We start from the raw sequence: 20,909 nt of genomic DNA, 5'->3' as shown, positions 1-20,909 counted from the left end.
TAAGGAATTCAAACTTGGGTGTGGGGGGGGGGGGGGGGGGGTAAGCTATCAAACTGAAAGTGGTTTTATGTTTTTAAAATGGCTGTATTGTGTCGTTTTTTCATTGTCATGAAGTAAAACATTTTGTGACACAACACAAGTGCGTGCCAGAACTTGCTGCCGGGGGTAGGTACGAGATGTACTCTGTCTGTCAGATCGGCTCGGGGGTTGCTGCGTTGGCCGATTACACAATGCTACGGCACAACCAATCAGACAAACTAAATTACGCTTTATGAAAGAAAAGTCAGGAAGTGCCTGTGGTTCGTTCATTCAAGTGATACCAAGGCTCGAACATTTGTACAATTGTAAAACAAACTAGTACAAAGCTATACTTTATTAGTGACTGTAAAATTGATAACTGTACTTTAATATTATGCCTTATTAAATTAGAATCAGGATGTGCTCTGAGCGATTGTTCATTAAATTCTCATCGAGGCTCGAACATTTTATATTTATAATATCAAGAATTAACAATTTATTCTACTGTCATGTTGAGATGTTCATTTTTAATAGTGCAAAAAGATGTTCTCAGGTCAGATCTCTATTAATAGAAAGAAAGCAATTTTTGGGGGTGGGGGAGATTGTTCATTTTTGCAATCAAAACAAGACTCGGGTCAGATCAATATCAATAGAAAAAAAAGCAAACATATCTTTACACATTTCCTATTCGTCTCAGCAAATATGTTTGCTATTAAATATTTCCTATCTGCGTATACGTTGTATTATTGTCGATGATTATTGGTTGTCAGCCACTTGCAGGGCGCACATAGACAAACAACCATTCGTGTTCATACTCACACCTCGGGACAATATAGAGTGTTCCTATTACTGTTATTTTATTTTCAATGTTTTGTAAAGGCGGCCCGGTGGGCGACTGGTTAGCGCGTTGGACTCACGGTGCAGAGGTAGAAGGTTTGATTCTGGCTCCGCCCTTCCTGTGTCGAGGTTGCATGTTCTCCCCGTACCTGTGTGGGTTTTCTCCCGGTATTCCCACATTCTAAAAACATGCGTGGCAGGTTGATTGAAGACTCATAATTGTCCCTTGGAGTGAGTGTGAGTGTGGATGGTTGTTCGTCTGTGTGCCCTGCGATTGGTTGGCAAGCAGTTCAGGGTTCCCTCGCGTACTGCTCAGATAAGCGGATCAGAAAATGTATGTATGGATGGATGTTCTGTTAAGTGCTTTGTGACAGCTACAGCTGTTGTAAAAGCTCTATATAAATAAAGATCAATCGATCTATCTAACCAAAATGAACTTGAGGTAACCGATTTGTTTAATTACAGCATCTTTGCTAATCAGCTACTGACTTAGCAGTTTGTAAACGTAGCATGAGTTGAACACCCTCCAACAATTCCACAACATACTACCTGTACACTACCTCACAGTCATGTGACCGAAAAATGAGCATTTAAGTGCCCTATAGACTGCTAACCACAGACTTAGACAACATATCATACATAAGTCAAGTCAACTGTATTTATAGAGCCAGTTTTTATATAAGTATGTGATGCCAGCGAGGGCTTTTGTTACAAATTACGACCACACATACAGATTGCGTTCCATTCTCCTCATATGTAAACTCGTGTAATGAATGACATTGTATTATGCTGAAAATATTCATCGTCCGGCAGTGCAAATTGTGAGAATAAATGGAAAAAATATCGTGTGTCATTTTATTTGCGGAATCTATTAAACGACCGTGTTTTTAAATACAGCAGAGTTTGTTTAGTTGTATGAGGTTAAAAAAGAAACATGGAAATTGAAAACGTAAAATGATTTACGACACATGCCGTACACACCTCGTCTTTGAAGGAAACTTTATTGAAACCCTCTTGTGGACAAACAGCAGTGTGTCCTTCAGTCCGGTCTGTTTTTAGGGGCGCTTCGTCAACCAAGAATCGGCATTGGTTTGAAAGAAAAGCGTTCTTTTGTGGACCATGGCAGCAAAGATTTTCCCCGTCATCAAGTAAATCGTCTCTCTCTTGTACGCCATACTTTGTTGCCGCTGTAGGAGTCAGCTAAATTGAAACGTACAACAAACTAGCTAGTTCACCAGGCGAAGCTAGGGCTGTCTTCCTGTCATCGGCTGTCCGTTTAATTAAGTCAATACTGTTCAACACATTCTTGCTATGTTCTGTTTTGTACGTTTCCGAACGTGCTGAATGAATGAGCTAATATTCTACAGTTAGCAAAAACAAAAAAAGGACACATTGAAGTCACATGATATAATCGAATATGACGTGTTGGTCGAAAAGTGTGCTTACGTCTTTCTTCGAACGTAATTTCCAGACTGGCCACGAAGGTGACCCTTGCAGGAGGGGCACTTTACGTCGCCCATGACTCCGGACTCCTGGGCACCAGCAAGCAGGGCTTCGATGCTCTGGAGCGGGCCAGAGCGGCCATACCGCCCGCTATGGAGGAGTGGATGAAGTACTTCGGCTTGGAGGTACACTATTCGTATCAACCTAATAACTGGAAGCCTAAACAGAGGTTCGCCTCTTACGACGGAGTTCATTCCTACGGCAGTGATGTAACGTCGATCATTTGGCTACATTAAAGCAGGAAAGTTACAGTAACTCTTTTTGGAAAAACACTTTTACATCCATAAATTAAAAACAAAGATCAAATCAAAACCAGTAAATATCCTCCTAAATGAGCGTGCCTTCTTGTTCAGCGTGATGCCTCGTCTATCCCATAGGAGTCAGTCAAATTATAATTACCATAAATATTTGTATAAACAAATGTGTGGACCATAGATGCCAAACAATCAAATGAAAAACAGTAAGTACAGTCAAACCTGACCGTGTTTGATCATAGATATAGGCTAATGACATCCCTCTCTCTGGGCTACACTTCAGCTCGGGCCCTTGGCAAACGTGTAGCCTGCCTTGTTGTGGCATCTCTACTTCCAGGCCATAAATATTAATACAATGTCAAAGCACTAAGTATGGCAGGAACTGGGCATTGCTGCATTTGTCGTGTGACTTTGTATATTGCTACTGCGCAAACTAGTTCATTATGAGCCATCCGTGACTGTGAAATCTTGGATGACAAATTAAGACTGACATTAACAAAGTTTTATCGGTCACAAACATTTTTTTTCTGCGACAAGAAAAATCAACATTCGCAAATACAAAGATTCACCGCTCAGTAGGATAGCGTCTTATTAGGGTTAAGGTGAAACATCTTCAATAATAAGAGTAAGAAAACCTTTATTCATCATATGAAAGGAAGAAAGTAGAATAACAAAAAGTAAGGAAGCTGCTGTAAAGGCAACAACCGAGAATAGTCCAGTTACCTCAAAGCAACTTTTCCGGAATACCATGACCTGAGAATCTACATGAACATATAAACTTTAATGTCACGAAATGGAATTTGAATGGAGTGTAATCTATTTGACTGTCTCTTCAGGCTCAACTTCCAGCAGTACCCAAGGTTGAATTCTCCCCAGTCCAGGCTTGGAATTCTGGTGAGCAACAACAACATAAAATGATTTATTTTCTCAACCATGAGCAAAACTCTTACGATAACGCAAGGCGGCTTCATTTTTTATAATAGGACATTTCATACACAAGGCAATGGAATGTGCTTCATGCAAGCAAAGACACATACATAAAGGCTTTGACAAACACACCAGTTAACAACATTCTGAAGCAAAACAGAGGAAACAGCAGTATCTTACTAAAATAACATACAATGACACCATTTGAACACGTTAACAGAAAACAAAAAATTAAAGTGAAGAAATAAGAATCGGTTTTTAATAGAAAAATATGTCATATTAAATTTTTTATAGAAGACTTAAACCAAAGGTATGTAAGGAGGGGTCGGGGGGAGCAGTGTTTTTAACCTGGATTTAAAAGCATTTGTACTGCCGGCTGACTTCACGGTTATTGAGTGCAGCATAATAATTAAATGCAGCGTCACCGTGTTTACTTTGAATTCAGGGCTCCACTAATTGTCCAAATTCTGCAAATCTGTGAGCCCCACTGGGTTTACTGTACATTCAATCAGCATTTCTTCGATTTATGAAGGACCCAAACCATTCAGTGATTTATAGACCAGTAGCAAACTTTTTTTAAACTATTCTACAACCGATTGGGAGTCTACGTGAAGTCTTTTGAACTTGAGTGATAAGATCTGATCTCTTTGGTCTGGTCAAAACCCATCAGCGGCGTTTTGTAGGAGCTGAGAGCTGTTTGATGCTCTTTTGAGGGAGGCCAGTAAGAAGACGGTACCAATAATCAAGTCTACTGTAGATAAAATCATGAATATAATTTTCCTGTTCTGCTTGGCGGAAAGAAACAGAGTTCAACTAAACAGCGACACAGGAAACATTTAAACTCAAAACCTGGATGACCATTGTGCTTATTTTAACATTGATTGCATACACAAATGTTAACATAATTCATACTTAATAGTTGCAGCAATACTTTAACTAATGACAGTGTAGTGTTTTCCAATATTGTGGACTTGTTGGGAAAAAAAATCTAATTGCATATAGCAGCCTGGTAAATTTCAGTTACAGTCATGATCATATATTATGCTTTGACTTTTTACTTTCTTGTTCATTCCAAATAAGTAACCTGCTGTATTTTGTTTCACTCTGTTGAAGGGGTGCGGACGTCCATTTCGGCTCTGTCGGAGGCCCCCAGAAAAGCAAGCGAATATTCCACCCGAGGCTTGCAATACGTTAAAGACCTCGCCAAGTGAAACACTAACATCCCTGGAGGCAAGCAGATTATTGTTATCAAAAGTCTTTATCACTTTGCACTTGACTGACATGTCCTTGAGCGTTGTTGCCTGTTGAGCAAAGGTGGGGAAGGCCAGGTAAAGCCACGTGTTTGTAGTGAGAACCCAGCCATGGAGTTATAAAGGCAAATAAGACCTCAGAGGAATCGATATTTTTTTAAAAAGCCCACAAATGGTCCAAGTTTAATCAGAAACATTTTTCAAGACATCATATCATCCACTTGCAGGACTAAAATGGCCCCTGATAGGACAAAGCCCCCCCCCCCCCCCCCCCCCCCGCCGCCTCTCTTCAAAAGAAGAAACGTCTAACAAGTTATTCAATTGTAGGTTGTGGTATTGTACATAATGCTAGAAATATAATATTAAAAAAAATAAACAACCAACTGCACAATTTATTTCTCTTCCACAAATCTTTTACTTTTTGGCCTGATATTTCATCGACATGCTTCTACTTTCCAAAAGCGTTCATCTTCGGTTAATTGCAGACTCATGAAATGATTTGCCCTCCGATAGGTGTAGGTGTGATTGTGAGTGTGAATGGTTCTTGTTTGTCAACGTGTGCCCTGCGATTGGTTGGCGCCCACTTTAGTGTGCACCCCGCTGACTGCCCGAAGTCAGCTGGAGTAGGCTCCAGCACGCCCACGAACCTCGTGAGGATGAAATGGTTCAGATAATGGTCATATAAAATTGCCAAATTTATATGATGTTCACAGTACAGTAGCATCTTGTTAAAGGCGGACTTTTTAATGTCTTTTTAAGTGTGTCTGATGTCTGTTACTTACCTCTACAAGTTTCAGAGATAGAAAAAAAAATCCTCAGATAAGATGAGTTATCAAAAGTTTTGCAACTGCCCCCGTGTTCCACTTATCATTATCTGCATTCATATCTACACATACAGGAACATGTAGAAGTCAAAGGCTGTATGCTTGAATCAATACATAACCAAAATTCTAAAATGAGTTCCCAGGTGCAGAAGGAAGTGCAAAGAAAATTGGAGGCAAAAAATGGGTGTCAATGCTATCTCTTTTTTTAATGTTACCAATTCCTACTCCCATGAGTTGGGTGAACAGTTCATTGAAAAATCACACAACTAGAACCAGGGTTGGTGTGAGCTCCTGTTTATTGTTTGGATAAAATATTCACGACAATTTCACACAACTTGTACACATTAAATACTGAAAGTGCTGCATTTTTTTTTAAACCATCATGCCTGTAAATTGAAGCCGATTATTGAGCGGGTGGGGACTAAGCTAATCATGTAAACGTACAATAAAGTGCTCCCGACAATATCAACAGAGATTATACGACCACTGACGATTTTTGTATTGAAAGTTTTGCTTCCTGCATCTTTTTTTTATTTATTTTTATTGCCAAACACAAGCACCAGGACACACTTGACTGCGAGCTTGTTTGCAAGTTGCCTATTGAGAAGACACTTGAATGCAAAACAATTAGAAGCCTTCAGACGTGATGATCTCTAAAACACGCGGGGAACCTTTTATCCATATTATTACTTAAAACAACTGCTAATTATGTATTATCAGCATATTACGGTTACACATTTGTCCCAGATTGTAATTGTTTTTAGTATTTGGTTCCCCTACCGCTGCTGTACGTACAGTATAGCGCCAAAGAAAGAAAAGAGCCTGAAGGCACTTCATGATTTTTTTTTTGTGGAGTACAGTGTCATTGGGAAGCAAGCAAAATTCATCCAAGCAGTACAAAGAATGCACGGTTAAAGGAGCAGATACCCTGCGATAATGACACACTTTATTATATAGCCAACTAGAGGCTAAACACTCAATGTCTTGTAAAGCACTTGTGCGATATTACACTCGTTCCGACTTTTAAGTATAATCCCCCCAAATGCATTTAATTCCCTGGTAGTCCACTTAATTCCAATGTGGAGTGGGCTGTATCCCAACTTGGTGTCAGCAAACTGAAAAAAATGGCCTAGTTGACTTGGAAAATACAAAGACGGCAAGTCGGATGAACGCTACAGTTGTGCTGTGCAAACATACAAAGAAAAAAAAACAGAGCGTACATGAATTAGAAAGCGTTGACTACTCTGCCATGGCTTTAAATAAGAGATTAGAAAGATGAGCAAGGGCGGGATGGACTGCGTCTCTCTCTCCCCCCTCTTTCCTCCTCCTAAGTGGTTTTCACCAGGTCATAGACGTGGATGTGAAAGTCATCGTCATATTTAATGTAGTAGACAGAGGGCTTGGCGGGGACCTGGTAGATGACCAGGCCGGTCCTCTTCACACCTTTGTCAGTCACGTACTCCACCTGTTTGCCCACCAGGCTCTCGGTCTCTTCCCCGGGCTTCCTGTCAGCGGGCAACAGGTGCTTGTTTTCTGAACAAAATAGAAGGAGAGAGAAATTTTGGTCAAACACGTTGAAGTACTTGTCACTCTTTTCCATCCTCACGGTCAAGACAAGTCATACAATCAGAGTAGTGCCCTGGTTATCGCAGGGGTTACATTCAGCAGATGATAGATGAAATTCTGTGAAGGAGTGGCCATATAATTATTTTATTTGTATCTGCACAGTATATTTGAAAGCTTTATGCTACTCTCTTCTTTGGTGCACTTTTCTCCGGGCTCTCACTTACTGCTCTGAGAGTCTGAAATAACATGTCACTGTTGAAAATTTGTCAGCACAAAATTCTGCAATGGAGCAAAAAATACGTTCTACAAAATGTGTTACGTAAGAGAAAAAAAAATCAACGATAAGCACATGCAAAAGTCAAAAGCCAAAAATAAATCACGCACTGCAGCCATAATAAAACCATAAAATTAAGAAAAACAATATTTAATTTTTGAACATATTGGCACTGGTATAATTAGAAAAAGATTTGGGTTTTTTTCCCCCATAATGCCATGGAGTATGCGCATGCGAAAGTTAATAGCCAGTGGCATTATGAGAAAAAATACATACTTGTGTGGCAGAATTATGTTGTCATGGTGAATACTTAAAAGACTACATGATGAGAATTAAATTGTCTTTCATATTAATAATTAGTTGCCTTAATATCCTACTATCTTTAATTCATAAAGATTAATTGCTTGTTTGTTAAAAATATAAGCTAAATGAAAGGGACTGTCTAAAAAAGAATCGCATAAAACATGGCAATCGCAATTAATAAGGGGGAAAAAAATGGCATTTCAATTTTTCCATAATGGTTCAGCCCAAGATGCTGCAGCGTGACACACGTTTTTATGGACAGCCCTGATACATATTTAACATGGCCATCGAGGACACGCTGTTACGTACCCGCTTCGGGCAGAATCCTCAGGTCCCCGTCGGCGTAATCGTCCCAAAGTTGGTACATATAAAGAACCGGGTCCTTTTCATAGGTGATATAATACCAGTTGGTCATGATTGGCGCTCTGGAGAGCACCATCCCTCGCCACTCGTTCTTCTCACCGTCCTCCTTTTCAAAGAGATGCTCCACGGCTTTGCCCACCAGCTCTTCAGCCCCCGGGGGTATCTTGATCCTGTTGTTTACTGCGCACAAAGATTCACTTGATGAACACTCTACCAAATCATGTACAACTCGAGGCACAACCACTGTAATAAGAATATTAAGAAGAATTAAAGCTTTCAGCAGTGGTGAACAAGCCCTTGCATTCATGATTCCAAGTAAAACCCTTGAAATAATCTATCAGTCACATGAGACACCAAAGGCAAAGGATACCGGCCTCTGATGAGGAGCCAATTCTTTGGTAGGAGTTGGTTGAGTTCCCCCTGGAATTCAACCAACCCGGGTCCTTGACGATTACCCACTTATTTTTTTCGACATCATGTTGTGACATGTGTCCATGAAATTTTGGAAAAACTGGTGTCAGGTGCTAAAGTTGTTTTTAACTTTCAGTGGGGGGAGGTGACTGAGTAAATTTTATGGGTTTGTTTATTAAAAAATGCATTTTCAATAGGATGTATGTGCTTGCAAAAACTGGCGAATAAGCAGGCATGTTAAGGGCCCCCAAAAGGCGATTTATTCATCATAAAAAAAGCATTAATTTTTTTGTGGACGTACCGACACTTTCCGAGAGGACCTGCAGGTTCGACACGCGCTCATCCTTGAACAGCTCGATGCCGTAGACGCAATCGAAGCCGTCGTACTTCACCATATAGAGTGATGGGTTGACGCCGAGTCTGTCCAGCACGGTGCCCTTCCATTTGCTCTGGTTGCCCTTCTCGCGCCAGTTGTGCTGAATGCGCACGCCTAGGATGCAGTTGGGGTCAGGGCTCCCGGCGTCGCTCAGCTCCCCGCTGCTTCGCTTCCTGCCAAATACAAGTGTGTTATTGTATGACCCTGAAGGAACTATTTTATTTATACTGTGATGACATTCATAACAAGAATGCTGTCAGACTTCACAACATTATACAGCTTGCATTATTGGTGATAATTTTTGAAGTTTTTATTTTTAATTGTCTTGATTATAGGTTGTAGTGGTGCAGAATTGTGCTGCATCATACCGTGTTTTTAATATACAGGTATCAAGTAAAAAGTTAGTACACCGTTTTCAGTACACAGAGCCGTGAGCTAATGTGTCCTAACTTTTTCTTCTAAAGGCAGCATAAGGATGCAAAGGCCAGTCTGACTTTATTTTTTAATTTACTGAAAATGCTAAACCCAAACGAGTGGTTAGCGCGTCGACCTCACAGTGCAGAGATACCGGGTTCAACTCCAGCTCCTCCGGTCTTCCTGTGTGGAGTTTGCATGTTCTCCCTGTGCCTGTGTGGGTTTTCTCTGGGTACTCCGGCTTCCTCCCACATTCCAAAACCATGCATGGCACACTGATTGAACACTCTAAATTTTCCCTAGGTGTGAGTGTGAGCGCGGATGGTTGTTCGTTTCTGTGTGCCCTGCGATTGGCTGACAACCAGTTCAGGGTGTCCCCCGCCTGCTGCCCGAAGACAGCTGGGATAGGCTTCAGCACGCCCCGCGAGCGACCCTTGTGAGGATAAAGCGGATAAGAAAATGGATGGATGCTCAACCCAAAACATCAGTGTCGGTAAAGCCATACAAAGCAATTTATACTGTTTGTATAAATGGTATATGTATTTTAAAAAAAATGGACATTTTAGGGTGGACAAGTATCCCACTCGCCATTGTACAGAGCAGCAGCAGAATCACATCTCCACGTTCAGAACCAAAACAAGAGCAATCTGTTCTTAGATGACCTTGACACCGAGCAGGAGGTGGAGCAAGCAACTGCGACTCCTAGGTGTGTCCTGCCAAAGGTTGTTTGATTTGTTGAAACGCAGGAGAGAGATTTTTTTTCATCTCTTCTCCTGCCTTGCCACCTAGTGTCCAAAGTAAGTAGGACAATGTTGGTGTTACAATGTATTAAAGAAAAAAACAAGATTCAACCCCAAAACATAAACACTAAGCAACATTTGGCTGATCACTGCACCAAATATTGTTATACAGTAGTATATTAGTATGACCCTTGGGAGTATAAAATGATCCAATAAACCTAATCTCATGAACATTATCTTAGTATGAACATACCTGCCTCTTTTCTTTGACATGCCTCCACAAATCTGATGGCTACGGGCTAAAAGGAAACGAGAACATTGTTTTAGTTACAGTCGGCATATGACATACAGCATGTGGAACATTTCCCAAAACATGTGGCAAATTGCGCCAACCGCTGACGTCATCCCAGCGCGCGGAGATGGACAGCTCCCCTCAGCCAATAACATTGTGTCCCTGGGAACCACTGTGTATTTACGTCGCCCAAACTGCGTCGCCCGCAATGGAAGCGATAATGTGCATATATGTGGGCGTGTGTGCCGTTTGGCATGGCTAACTAGCAGTTAGCTCACCTCTAAGTAACAATTTGGAATTGGCAAGCCCTTGTTCGGTACGCCAGCCGTGTCGAAGGACAACTCGTGTTGGCAAAATGACACTGTCGTACAAATGGGATAAAAACGTCTGTCTCAAACTTGGTGTCACGCAGGCTACAGAAGGCGCCGACACACCTGTGCGCGCTTACATCCAACATATAAGGTCATAGTTTGATTCTGTCGTGTCATATTACCAGTTTCCCTCGCTTGTCCGAGCGCCACCTCAATGCAGACGTTCCAGGGAGGCAAGAGGTGGGGGCGGCTAGAAGCTACATCCGCCTCTCAGAAGTTCCACTGACAGCCGACAAGCCTTACGTCTGCCTTCACCTGCACGCTGATTTCATATCTGTTCGTTTCTTCTTCCAACGAAAATGTTGCTCCACACGGAGTGAGACTCCAGGAAATCTCGCGAAAGCCTCGTGAAAAGCCGGAGATGAAGGAAAAGGACTTCAACTCCCAGCATGCCGTTTGGTCGTGAACAGCCGGAGAAGACGTTGGCGTGCGCGCAAAAGACGCTGGGAAATGAGGACGAGCAAGTTTGGTGGGCCTGCTCAGCATACGAGGTAAGTAGTATTTTGCATTTTGGCCTAAGAAAATTAGTGTGGTTGGAATTGTGTATGTATTTGTCCTCTAAATGGAAAGCACGTTGATAAAAACCCCTGAAATGCTCAAATTTATTTAAAGATTTTTTTTCCATAAGTAAAAAAGACTAGTGTTAAGTCATAATTAGAAGATAAGACAAATAAGTCTTCATTCTACCTCCCAATTATGTGGTACAAGTCATAATTTCAAGAAATTTCAAATACTAAGTCATACTATCTTTTTTTGTCCAATCTAAATTAATTTATTGTTCAATAAGATTTTCACACCCCCTTTATTGAAATGATTTACCAATATAATACACAGTAAACGTCAATCATTGTGTACTGATTTGCTCGAGAGCCTTGTGGATTTTGATATGCCAAATATGCTAAAAAAATAATGACAAATGATGAATAATTAGAACTGTGCCAAAAATCATCTCCCTATAAATCATTAAAACTACATTTATTTTGAAAATCCTCTGGCGTATGGAGTAGCTACTGCCAATTTATGCGAAGCTACCAAACAGAAAGACAGACTCTATGAACACTATGGAATTTTTATAAGACACAAATTTATTGTGAGGCAAGTTAAAGGAAGAACAATGAACAATTGTTTAATCTAGATCAATAGATCTAGATTAAACAATTAGAGATTGCCATGTGGTAGTGATAGTGATTGCCATGTAGTATGAGCGTAGATTGTTCTTGATTAAGAACAATCTACGCTCATACTACATGGCAAAAAAACATTTGGAAAAATCTTGAAAATATCCTCTAGTTCTGTGGTTCAAAGCTCCTACAGTGTGTGTGCATTTATTGATCACATTCCCCTTCAACATTTAATCATCAATAACTGGAGTTCAAAACTCTTGTTTGCAGACAATACTTAGAGTGTCTAATATTTTTTTAAATCTCAACTATACATTTAAAAAATGATTCCTCTGAAATTACCAGTTGTTGCTTCTTTGTTCCAATATAAAGGAGGCAAAAAAAGGGGGGGGGGCACACATAAACTATTCTGAATTTGTTATTTTGAATTTCGTTTTATCTCGGCTTGCTTGTAGAAGTTGAAAAAAGTCAAGCTGTAAAATAGCCAGTTCGAAGCATACCGAATGAATACTAAACGGCAACATAAGTGACACTGAGACGTAACTGATTAGTGTGCCTCAGCACAAACACATAAATTGTGTAACTGGACGGCAATGACGTCACACAGCTCGATGTTCATTCACTGGATTGCTGTTCAAAACGCTGGAAATCCAGTCGGTGAAGGACGAGACGCGCGTGTAGACGTCGGGGGTCCTGGGGTTCCCGCATCGTCGCCCGGAGAACGACACCACGCCTGCGGCCTCGCCGTTGCAAATCAACGGGCCACCTGAATCACCCTGAACATGTCACACACAAAGACGAGTAGATTTCATTAAATAAACCCTAGGTATGTTTTTTATAGCATTTGCAGTGCTCATGTCATTTTAAGGTTTTTAAACATGTTTAAAATACAAAGACATTTAAAAAAAACACAGAGGTTTTAACATTAAATTAATCTTGAGTAAAAACTCAGCTGTGCTTGAAGTTTTTCCTGTTTGCACTCTTCTGTCAAATTTACACTATAAAACAATAAAGTGCTGCCATCCAGTGGCTGACAGCGGAATTAGACCTAAAATAAACTGCTAGTAGTACAAAATTTAATACCTGCATTGGAGCTTGGTTTCCTGTATCAGCAATTGTAAACATTTATAGGGAGCGTGTGCCTTATTCATGAGTTTTTGTATTCGTGTTGGAGCTTGGCCCACAACCCGCAGGTAGGGTTCTTTTAAGTGTGTTTATTTATGTACTGTTTATCAGAATCAGATAACGCTGTTGGCTTACTCTAATCTTCACATCCAACAACACCACAACTCTGATTAGGTTCAGATTTAGACATCATAGTGGTTCCCTGATCTTACCGAGCAAAAGCCTTGAGAGACACGGGACCCGGTGCCGCACACCATGGTCCTGACGATGGGGACTGTCCCCCATTTTCGGCGACACGCACGTAGTGACAGCAGGGTGACGTTGACCTCCTGAAGAGTATTTGGCAAGGTGTTGTTATCACCGATGTCCCCCCAGCCGGCCGTGATGCACCTGCTGCGTCTTCCCAGGCCCCCGCTTTTGGGAACAATCAGCTGCACTTCGTCAGTTAGTGTGGCGCTGTCGTTGAGCTGAGACGCATCAAAGAGGAAATAAGGCTGACCTTGTCAAAGGATGATTCTAAGCACGTCTTTTGCTTTTTCTTTGGCTTTTTGGAGCGAAAAAAAAAAACAGGTGGAGTGTTTAACACATATCTGTCCTCACCTGAAGGAGCATGATGTCGTTTTGGTGGCCGTTGTAGTCGGGATGTCGGATGTTTCTGATGGAGGTGAACACCTGCTTGGTGGGCTCATTACCTTCAAGGGAGTCGATCCCCAGAACCACCGTGAATGCACTGTAAAAAAGAAACGTTAATGTAGATCTCATTCAAAATTAAGGTTCTTAACTGATGACATTCAGATCAGGTCAAATATTCCCACTAGTCAAAATTAGTACAGCTAAGCAGTCATGGTATTAAAAAAAACATTGAAAGCCATTCTAATTCATGCCATTACAAATAATATATCATCAGGAAAACATAAAACATTGAAACAATTATCATAAAAAAGACTAGACTGAATTACTGAACATGTTTAACACTTTCAACTATGACATTCTGACCACTAGGTGGCAGCATCTTCTGCATTAGCTGATGTGCAATTTTGTAATTAAGATTTATATGCCTGTCGAAGGAAACAGCATTTGAATCGTCATCCACCGTCGCGGCCACTGCGTGAAAAGCGTTTACATGTCAGACAATGGATGGATGGATCATGAAAAAAAAAATCTTGTTGTACTTGCGTAGTGTTCCTACAGTTACTTTGGTTTCCTCCTGCATTGAATTGTCTAGTGGTTTTCACATTCTTGAATCAGATTAGACAGCCACACGTTAATTATACTGGCAGCAAATCTTACAATTTTATAGTGAGAGTGGAAACTATTTGAAGATTATTTGATTCCACATATGCCCCTATTTTTTTCTCTAGCGCATCAGCCTTCATCATAATAATTGTATTGGATTGGATACAACTTTATTGTCAAGGACAATGTTATCATGATAGACTATGTAATATAATTACCGGTCGTAGTATTTAAGAATTATACGGAACAGTAGAAATTCGGCAACAGGTGGATTTTTTTTTTCTGAATCGTCAAAGCTAAAAATTACAATCCGTATTGTGCAAGCTTTTATAGGTCACTTAAAAAACAAAAATGAAAACGCATCAAAACGGTGATACTGTAGGTTCCAAAAAAAGTAGTCCAAAAGAGCAAATGATATATCAAAAATCTGATCTGCTAGGAAAAAGGTAGACTCTTTTGAAATCGGTGTCAGCAATACATTAAGTGACACTTAAGCCATCCGGAATAAAATCTGCTGTTGAGCACTGCAGTACTATATAAAATCTATATGCATGAAATTGTTCTGGAACACTCGATAAAATCAATCAATAAAACAGACATGGTCGCATTTTTTAATTTTTAATTTTATTAAATTTTTTTGGTGTTTGTGTGACAAACATTTTCACCTTGCCGGGTACCAAATTTATGAAACCTTCAAAAGCAACCAATGTAGTGCCATAACATTGAGAAGTATAGTTCTTTACTTATGGTAACACAACAACAAATATGAATTTATTACCACAAAAATTAATAAAGAGAGCCAATATTTAAGTAGTTTCAGAAAAAAAAAATCAACGTTGGTGACTTCTTACCGGGCTATCCTGCAATGTGCTGCAGTGAGGACAAAGTCTTCTCTGATCAGCGACCCCCCGCAGAAATGCTGCCCTCGAAACTGCAGCGAGGCCATGTACGGACGAGCGTGTGGCGGGGCATCTCTGCCTCCGACAATCTGAGTTCCATCAGCTCCTGAGAACCCAGAAAAGGCAGCTTTTGTCATTGTTTAAGGAGATTTGTCAGCTCTCTTCAAAAAGACAAAGCAGCTCACCATTTAGAACGAAGAGGAGCAGCAGTAGTATGATGGCCATGGTACTTGCTGTAATGCCAATCTTCCTCCCTGTCTTGTTCGTATTATTGCATGCATGAAACTAGGTTGCGGTATGTTGTTGCTTCAGTGCATTTGCCAACATGATGGTGGAGCTTTTGGAAATTTGGCAATGTTACAAAAAAGACAGCTGAGTTTCGCCATTTATTCAACAAAGAAGCACCAGATAAACTGGCAACACTTAACAAAGCAAAAGAGTCATCTGCTTTTCAAAGATCATGCAGTCATTGTGACTGCTGTCCCACCTATACTAAATGCTGCATTGCCTCCGAGGGCTGAACAATTCCTACTATAATATTGTAGCACAATGCAATCTTCAAATCACAAAGGCTGCAATTTGAAAATTAAAAAAACAAACAAAAAGTTTGTTTTGTTTGGTCCGCAAGCTTGATTAAAAAAAAAAAATACATGTACATACAGTACCTACTGTGTACTTCATTTCTATCATGTCGAGTCAAGTTCATTGCTTAAGAAGTCCGGTCCTGATGTTTACATATGATTGTATCGTGAAAGATGAAAATTTGAAGCGACAAAGCCGCAGATTTGTTTGCGGTATTGTTGTAATCTGACTGACCGATTTGTGTTTATGGCACACTTGTTTGGTATAAGCTAGTGAAGTTGTCGTCGTGAACGCTTGAGCATCGTTCCATGCCAAATCACCCCACCCCCCTGCCCAAACAAGTTAAAAAAAAACATGAGGGATTACATTTCATGACATTTATTTTGTCAGTGGATTCCACAAAGTCAATTTCAGAATGTCACACCTTCACTGGAATTGGTTTTGGTATTGAAGCAGGGTACAAAATAACATTGGCGGTGTAAGTGGAAAGACAATATCGGATCACTTAGCTCTGGAAATTTTTGATTCCAAAGTTCAAACAAAATAGTCAATAAAAAATATCTCCCAAAAGTTCAAACTCTCGTGAGACGTTTCAGCTCTTAGCCCTTTTGACTTGGTGAAGAAGCAAATGGCTCAGTAGCCAAGGATATATATTTTTTTATATTGCGGGAATAAACATATTGTGTTTATTACAGTACTGAAGAAAACGTTGCTGCAACAGACTCCAAATTGTACAACCTTTCTGCGGTGTTGTTTGGAAGTTTTAGCAAGTTTTCCGTTCACCATAGTTCCTCTTGCAAGTGGGCACAGAGCTCAAAGGTGGCACTGCAACCAACAGCATGTTGTGAAACAGACATCATGTAACATTTGTTATGTAAAATTTGGCTCGCGTAGATTTGGGAGTTGACATCTGAGTTTGTCATTCTACAGGACAGCACGTTTGATTTAGAGCCATCGAGTTCTGACTGAAACGCACACCTTCAGCTTTACCATTTACTATTTAGGAATTACCTCCTTTTTCTGAAGAATAATTTTCAAGGGTTCTCGTCACAATAATATCTATCTGTCTGTCTGAGGTCATTACCACAGCAAACGAGTTTTACTGAGAAAATGAAGCCATACTGGGGCAATTTGTGGTGGTTTTTTTTCGCCTATATCATTTTTGTGTTTTAGGTTTTTTAAATTTTTATTATTATTATTATTGTAGTGAGTGATACTCACACGCTCATCAGTTTGTCAGTTCGGCAGAGTGTGGAGTAATTATAATAAATACCCTGCTGAGAGCGACAGTTAGTCACGTTTTAAAAAATAATTCTGTTATATGGCCGTTAGAGAGCGCCGTTTTACCATAGATGGCAGGACAATGTAAATTCTTATTGGGCTTTAGTTTTTCCATCACAATTTGACATTGTTTTGGGGGTGTAAAAGATCTATGAGTTTCACTACATATCTTTCTACAGTTTTGCGTTTATTATGTTTTCATTTGAAATACAGTAGTACCTAAATTGAATACACGGCAAGATTTTGCTAAATCCAACTCTCATCATGTTTATGTGCTCAGGTTGCTGTCTTGTCCAGCATTTGTAAACATGTTAGGATTTGATCATTGTTCAATGACAAATATCAGCACAATCCAGAATAATATGAAGAATATCTGCCATAGTGTTCTCCATACCAGATTGCTATCATGCTACTCTATATGCTGGTTAGAATTTTGTCAGGTTATCATTTGAAAGAATTCAGGGCAAAAATGAAGAACGTTTGTCAATCTGCCCTGACGATCTCTCTGCTTGTGTTTCTTACTATTTGTTCGCATACAAACTTAAATGTTATGATATTTTCAAATCTAATGAAGAAAGACTACTTGACGACAAGGCAAAAAAGTACAATCCTTTTCAAACTGCCTTAAATACTCATCTTGCTATATGTTAGCTTACCAACTGTTAGCATGTTAGCATTTAATCACCTTTGAAGTATAGTTCAGAAGTCATATTCTGGATGCTGCAAGATACTTAGTTTTGTGAGTTTTTAAATACTGTAAGCCAATAAAGTTAAGGAAATAGAAAGCAGTTTTGTTTACAGTATGTGAAAATTTTCCCTTCAGTCTGAAAATATTTGACAAGAAAGTAGTTCTCAGTGCGTGGGGATGTGAGATAATGACAAAACACAGAGCCGCTCTGCTTTTGTTGGCATTCAGAGAAAACAAACACAATCGTGGATTTGCCGTCGATCAAACTGCAGTGACTTTGGTGTTCTTCAGAGACTAACACACTGACCTCATGGTGCGCAGTTGAACAGATCAGAAACTGAACGCCTACCGCACGCTGGAATAAAATATGCTTTGCCTCTCGATATGGTGAAGCAGCATGTGACTTATTATCCACTGTCCTCCCATTATTCTAGTTTGACAGGAGACAAATTTCAGGGTCTAGTACAGTCCATCTGTGTCTCTGTTGAAGTTCAGACAGGGCCAATCATTTTTATTTTGGAGTACATCTTGCTCTTCTAATAGTATTTCCTGTACAAAGCCTCCCCTTTTCTTCTTATCCCCTTCCGACTCACACAACGGTCCTCACCTCCACCCCCTGGTGTCTGGCAAGGCTGCAGGCATCCCGGGAATGCCCCGACACGGGGTGCCATTGGCCCGCGCCACGCGCATTCCTTCGGCATACCGTGGCAGCGCTTCAGGGGAAATATGGCGAGTGTGCCACTCGCTAGCTCCGTCTAAGGCCTTCAGACGCCGTGGCTAATTCGCTCGGCGATAGCGAATCGTCCGAATGCGGGTTCAGACAGGATTGCGCCGGTCAGTGAAATTTCCTCTGCAGGTGTTTTGCTGCGATGAATCCATTTGTTCAGGCTTTATGAAAGTGTGCTTTCAAGTCTGATTCTTCTGGCTCGTTGTGTGTTTACTTGTTGGAATTAGTGTGAAATGATAGTCGGACTGCGAGGCTTAACTTCAGATCTTTTGAGATCTAAATCATACCAGGACAGTGGAACATGTCCAATGTCTCTACAGTTGTTCAGTTTGGAGTTGTACCACTCTTATTTATTTTCCATCCATCCATCCGTCGTACATATAAAAAGACAAAAGCCTCCTGTTCAAAACTACTCCACCATTAATTTGACTTGTGACTTGTCCAGCTCAGTTGTTTAGAAAAAAAAAAAGAATAAACAAATGCGATGATGTGGTCGTACAAGTGTGTGCACCCTCATATAACGGGATGAGGCTGTGCTCAGAATAAACCAATCATATTCAAACTTGTGTTAATTGCCGAGTCAGCACACAGCTGCCACCAATTTAAAGCATCTTTGTTTAATCTTAAAAGTCAATTTTTGCTCTTCTAGGAGGCTGTTTGGGACATTTCGTTTTTCTTTCTAGCATAAGCATACCTATTAGAAAATGGATTGAATGATTTTTTTTTAATGACTTTACACATGCTGTTAATTCACGAGAGGTTCCACTCACTGTTTTTCTTGTTGCTATGCTAATCTGATTAGCCGCTAGCTGTAACGGCAGAGACGCAAGGTGGCATTACGTCCTTTCTCCAGCCCCATGTTGGATGCCGACTAGCCTCCATTTGCATTAAAGTCTAACTAATTCTTACTACGGCTAGTGCAGACACTCACGTACTGTATGCGTAAGGCAACCTCACGTACACCCCGGCCCATCAGCCGCTCTTTGGTCAACCCATTCATCGCTCTAAGTTGGGCTGTTTTTGTAACAAAACAAGGCCTAATCCTAAATTCAGGGAGTCGTGAATGTGCCTCAACAAATGGCAGACAAATGAGAGGGATTAGCCAGGGCCCGTGAAAGAGTGAAAGGTTTGCCATTGATCTACGGTGGTCCTTTTCTCTTCCAGGGCCACTCGGTCTGAAAACCCCACTGGGTAAGAGCATACAGGGCTACTCCAGAGCCCCCTAGGCCACCGAGAGACACACAACAGTCACAATTAGTCTCAGGAGCTGTAATGGCAATTCAATAAGGGCTTGGAGGAAGAAAAAAAAAAAAAAGAAATCGTGCATCGCCCGTCCGTCTTCCCCCTCTTGTCCCCCCCCCCCACCCCCGTTTTCGTCTACATACATAAGATTGGTATTATGAGTGCTGTTTGAGGGGCTGTGTTTTTTCTTTCTTTCTCTCTTTCTTTCTTTCCCACCCACCACAGTTCTTTTCAGCCACAGGGATAGAAAATGACCACACAGGGTTTCAAAGGTTCCAGAGGCTACGGATTGTTGTCACTTGGGACAGCGTGACTTGTGGCCTCTGTGGACTGCGGCCGAAACTCTCCAAACGTCCTCTTCTATTAGGACTTTGGAACCCATTTGGGAACTTTCAAACAACCAGCTTTTTTTTTTTTTTTTTAAAATGAGATGAATTGTGCTGCACTTTGCAGATGTTTCCACTGAGCTCCTTTGACACTTGGGCCCGCTTCAGTCTGATCAAGCAGAGCCCAGACGTTCATGTTTTTCACATCGTCTTCCCGATGTCCTTTCCATCTTTTTTTGCTGCTCCTTTGGGGACCTTCCATGTTGATTTTGCCCCCCACCCCCCTCCACACTTTCATTGCTTTACGCATTTTGATCAGGATCTGTCCTTCTCGAAGCAATGATTATAATGGCAGCCCACACTTTTGGCATTAGAGGACACGGAGGACACTTTGACACTGATGAGTAGGCCAGTCGACCATGACTCTGTTTTAGTCTTCAGTGCCAGAATGTCACATAAGAGGATGCACCTGCTCATTCACTTCCCTTACAAACATTTACAGTCCAACGCCTTAAAGCTTGTCAGATGAAATGTCTCAACAACCAGGAGCCGTCAGCAAACCTAGCTATACCTCATTGTATCCAACTCTCAGTACTGTATTTTATTTTATTTATTTTGTGAGCCGCAGACAGCACAACACAACTGTAAAAGGAAAGGGCAGATTGTCTGGTTACTTTTATCCAAGGTTGGGTGAATTCTTTTGACCCAGCAGATTCAGTTGATGTTTGGATTTGATTGTAGAAATGAATCCGGTCGCCATGTTGGACCGAGGACGCAGTCAATTTAACGTAACGTTCTTTGAAAATGTTGGTGGTGGTTGGATGGATGAGTCAAGGTTGAATATAAGTGATACCAATGGATTTTTTTTTTTTGCGACGAGTTTCAGCGGGGTGTTTTGAGGTCCATGTTGCAGATCTATCGTAGTTATTTGTTCAATGCAAAATGACATGAGGGCATTT

General features: G+C 40.8%; 4 protein-coding genes across 5 annotated transcripts in view; 2 read left to right on the top strand and 2 right to left on the bottom strand.

Annotated features, from left to right (window-relative positions):
* The first annotated feature begins 1,852 nt into the window (after window positions 1-1,852).
* On the top strand, window positions 1,853-5,172 carry micos13 (mitochondrial contact site and cristae organizing system subunit 13). The gene is made up of 4 exons (XM_086115407.1): window positions 1,853-2,003; window positions 2,327-2,483; window positions 3,449-3,506; window positions 4,653-5,172. The coding sequence occupies exons 1-4, from the start codon at window positions 1,975-1,977 to the stop codon at window positions 4,748-4,750; spliced, it is 342 nt and encodes a 113-aa protein (XP_085971533.1). The 5' UTR covers window positions 1,853-1,974; the 3' UTR covers window positions 4,751-5,172.
* A 719-nt stretch (window positions 5,173-5,891) lies between these two features.
* LOC147202558 (spindlin-Z-like) lies at window positions 5,892-11,057 on the bottom strand. Its single transcript, XM_086115406.1, has 5 exons — window positions 10,846-11,057; window positions 10,314-10,359; window positions 8,832-9,079; window positions 8,066-8,299; window positions 5,892-7,146 (listed from the first exon to the last, which is right to left on the bottom strand). The coding sequence occupies exons 2-5, from the start codon at window positions 10,331-10,333 to the stop codon at window positions 6,941-6,943; spliced, it is 708 nt and encodes a 235-aa protein (XP_085971532.1). The 5' UTR covers window positions 10,334-10,359; window positions 10,846-11,057; the 3' UTR covers window positions 5,892-6,940.
* A 49-nt stretch (window positions 11,058-11,106) lies between these two features.
* The window catches only part of polrmt (polymerase (RNA) mitochondrial (DNA directed)), an 89,805-nt gene continuing 80,002 nt past the window's right edge, over window positions 11,107-20,909 (top strand). The window contains exon 1 of the mRNA XM_086115405.1: window positions 11,107-11,214. The gene's annotated coding sequence lies outside the window, so the exon portion shown is untranslated. The remainder of the gene's footprint in view (window positions 11,215-20,909) is intronic.
* Window positions 11,788-15,425, bottom strand: LOC147202557 (serine protease 57-like). Of its 2 annotated transcripts, none has more exons than XM_086116585.1 (5): window positions 15,290-15,425; window positions 15,057-15,210; window positions 13,570-13,699; window positions 13,182-13,436; window positions 11,788-12,620 (listed from the first exon to the last, which is right to left on the bottom strand). In XM_086116585.1, exons 1-5 carry the CDS (start codon window positions 15,327-15,329, stop codon window positions 12,444-12,446), a joined length of 756 nt encoding a protein of 251 aa, XP_085972711.1. In that variant the 5' UTR covers window positions 15,330-15,425; the 3' UTR covers window positions 11,788-12,443. The 2 variants fall into 2 exon arrangements, with proteins under 2 accessions (XP_085972711.1, XP_085972710.1); XM_086116584.1 differs by having other exon boundaries at window positions 15,057-15,231; window positions 15,290-15,350.

Source organism: Hippocampus guttulatus, chromosome 7, assembly GCF_054856545.1.
Source record: "Hippocampus guttulatus isolate MCC_2025c chromosome 7, RoL_Hgut_1.0, whole genome shotgun sequence".
Taxonomy (NCBI): Eukaryota; Metazoa; Chordata; class Actinopteri; order Syngnathiformes; family Syngnathidae; genus Hippocampus; species Hippocampus guttulatus.
This window is presented reverse-complemented; position numbering and strand designations above follow the sequence as displayed.

What these genes read in the sequence shown, in the direction of transcription:
- LOC147202557 (XM_086116584.1), bottom strand. Translation starts at nt 15,329, where the DNA reads ATGGCCATCATACTACTGCTGCTCCTCTTCGTTCTAAATG. An exon ending in GCTCCTCTTCGTTCTAAATG is followed by an intron (nt 15,232 to 15,289) that starts GTGAGCTGCTTT and finishes CAATGACAAAAG; the next exon opens with CTGCCTTTTCTGGGTTCTCA. An exon ending in ACGACATCATGCTCCTTCAG is followed by an intron (nt 13,437 to 13,569) that starts GTGAGGACAGAT and finishes GATGCGTCTCAG; the next exon opens with CTCAACGACAGCGCCACACT.
- LOC147202558 (XM_086115406.1), bottom strand. Translation starts at nt 10,333, where the DNA reads ATGTCAAAGAAAAGAGGCAG. An exon ending in ATGTCAAAGAAAAGAGGCAG is followed by an intron (nt 9,080 to 10,313) that starts GTATGTTCATAC and finishes TGTATTTGGCAG; the next exon opens with GAAGCGAAGCAGCGGGGAGC. An exon ending in GGTCCTCTCGGAAAGTGTCG is followed by an intron (nt 8,300 to 8,831) that starts GTACGTCCACAA and finishes CTTTGTGCGCAG; the next exon opens with TAAACAACAGGATCAAGATA.
- micos13 (XM_086115407.1), top strand. Translation starts at nt 1,975, where the DNA reads ATGGCAGCAAAGATTTTCCCCGTCATCAA. An exon ending in AAGATTTTCCCCGTCATCAA is followed by an intron (nt 2,004 to 2,326) that starts GTAAATCGTCTC and finishes CGTAATTTCCAG; the next exon opens with ACTGGCCACGAAGGTGACCC. An exon ending in AGTCCAGGCTTGGAATTCTG is followed by an intron (nt 3,507 to 4,652) that starts GTGAGCAACAAC and finishes ACTCTGTTGAAG; the next exon opens with GGGTGCGGACGTCCATTTCG.